The following is a 1,206-nucleotide window of genomic DNA, read 5'->3' on the forward strand; positions in this document are numbered from 1 at the left end:
TATAACTTTTGGTTAATAAACATTTCTTCATATACAGTGGTTTCTCTGGTATATGACAGAATTAATTAATTGTAAACAACATATAAGATCCAAAAAACATTTTGTAGAAGGAAAATAGGAGCAAAATATACATACTAAAAGTTTTATATAATACAGTATAATATACATACTACAGTATAAATATTGGAATTAATTTTCTTTATAGAGACTCTTCATTATATTGCAGGGATCATATTATGCCTTCAGTTTTAATGATTATATACATACACACAATTAGTCCAGGAAAGCTTTGGCAGAATAAAAAATAATAATAATATATATATATATATATATATATATATATATATATATATATATATATATATATATATATATATATATATATATATATATATATATATATATATATATCTCATTAAAACAGAATAGAAAGAAACATTGTTGCTCCTCCTTGTATAAAAAATAAATACTATATTGTCCGTGAAAAAAAAAAAATTGAAAAAAAAAAACCATTAAAATTTTTAAAAAGTAAACAAAATTACACATCTTAAAAAAATGTCAGTGCACTGTTAAGAGATGAAGGGAAATTAAGAAAAAAAAAAACCAAAAAAAAAAAAACAAGAACACAACCCAATTTAAAACTTTATCATTCCAAAAAACTTAAACTATACTTTGAGTTCTTAGCCTGAGGGAGTTCATGTATCCTGAGGGGAAAAAATAAACTTAAAAGAATAGAACCTTCAACATATAAATACATATCGTGTACTGTTCCCACAACAGCACTGAGATCACTATTAAAATAAAGCCTGGGGCACTTTGTGATGTCTAAGATTGGTGGGTGGATTATAATTGACATGAAGACTGTCATAGCTCTGTTATGATAAAACCTGTAACTTGCTTCCAGCATGGCAGACCCATCTGTACCCACCATCCATCTGTTTAGACATGATTGGCAAAGTAGTAGGAGACTCGCAGTGGTCGCCTCCGCCTGAAAGGAATGAACCACAGGATCTTCCAGCGAGTGCCAAAAACTTCTGAGAAGGTCTGCTGCCATGGTTTTCTCGCTCTCGATCTACAGAAGACAGCATTATTAGTGAAAGACAGCATTCCCATGGTGCACTTCAGTCAGTGTAGACAATACAGGGTTGGCTGGGGATCTATTAGTAGGCTCAGATGAATTGTGTTCCTTCGCATCACAAATGCAGC

At 30.5% G+C, this 1,206-nt stretch overlaps 1 protein-coding gene across 3 annotated transcripts in view; it reads right to left on the reverse strand.

Moving 5' to 3' along the window:
* Positions 1–450: 450 nt before the first annotated feature.
* The window catches only part of ZDHHC21 (zinc finger DHHC-type palmitoyltransferase 21), a 131,815-nt gene continuing 131,059 nt past the window's right edge, over positions 451–1,206 (reverse strand). For all 3 annotated transcript variants that reach the window (XM_053702574.1, XM_053702575.1, XM_053702573.1), the window contains one exon: positions 451–1,072. In XM_053702574.1, the coding sequence (XP_053558549.1) occupies positions 940–1,072 (133 nt within the window). In that variant the 3' untranslated portion in view covers positions 451–939. The remainder of the gene's footprint in view (positions 1,073–1,206) is intronic.

This window comes from Bombina bombina, chromosome 2, assembly GCF_027579735.1.
Source record: "Bombina bombina isolate aBomBom1 chromosome 2, aBomBom1.pri, whole genome shotgun sequence".
Lineage (NCBI taxonomy): Eukaryota > Metazoa > Chordata > Amphibia > Anura > Bombinatoridae > Bombina > Bombina bombina.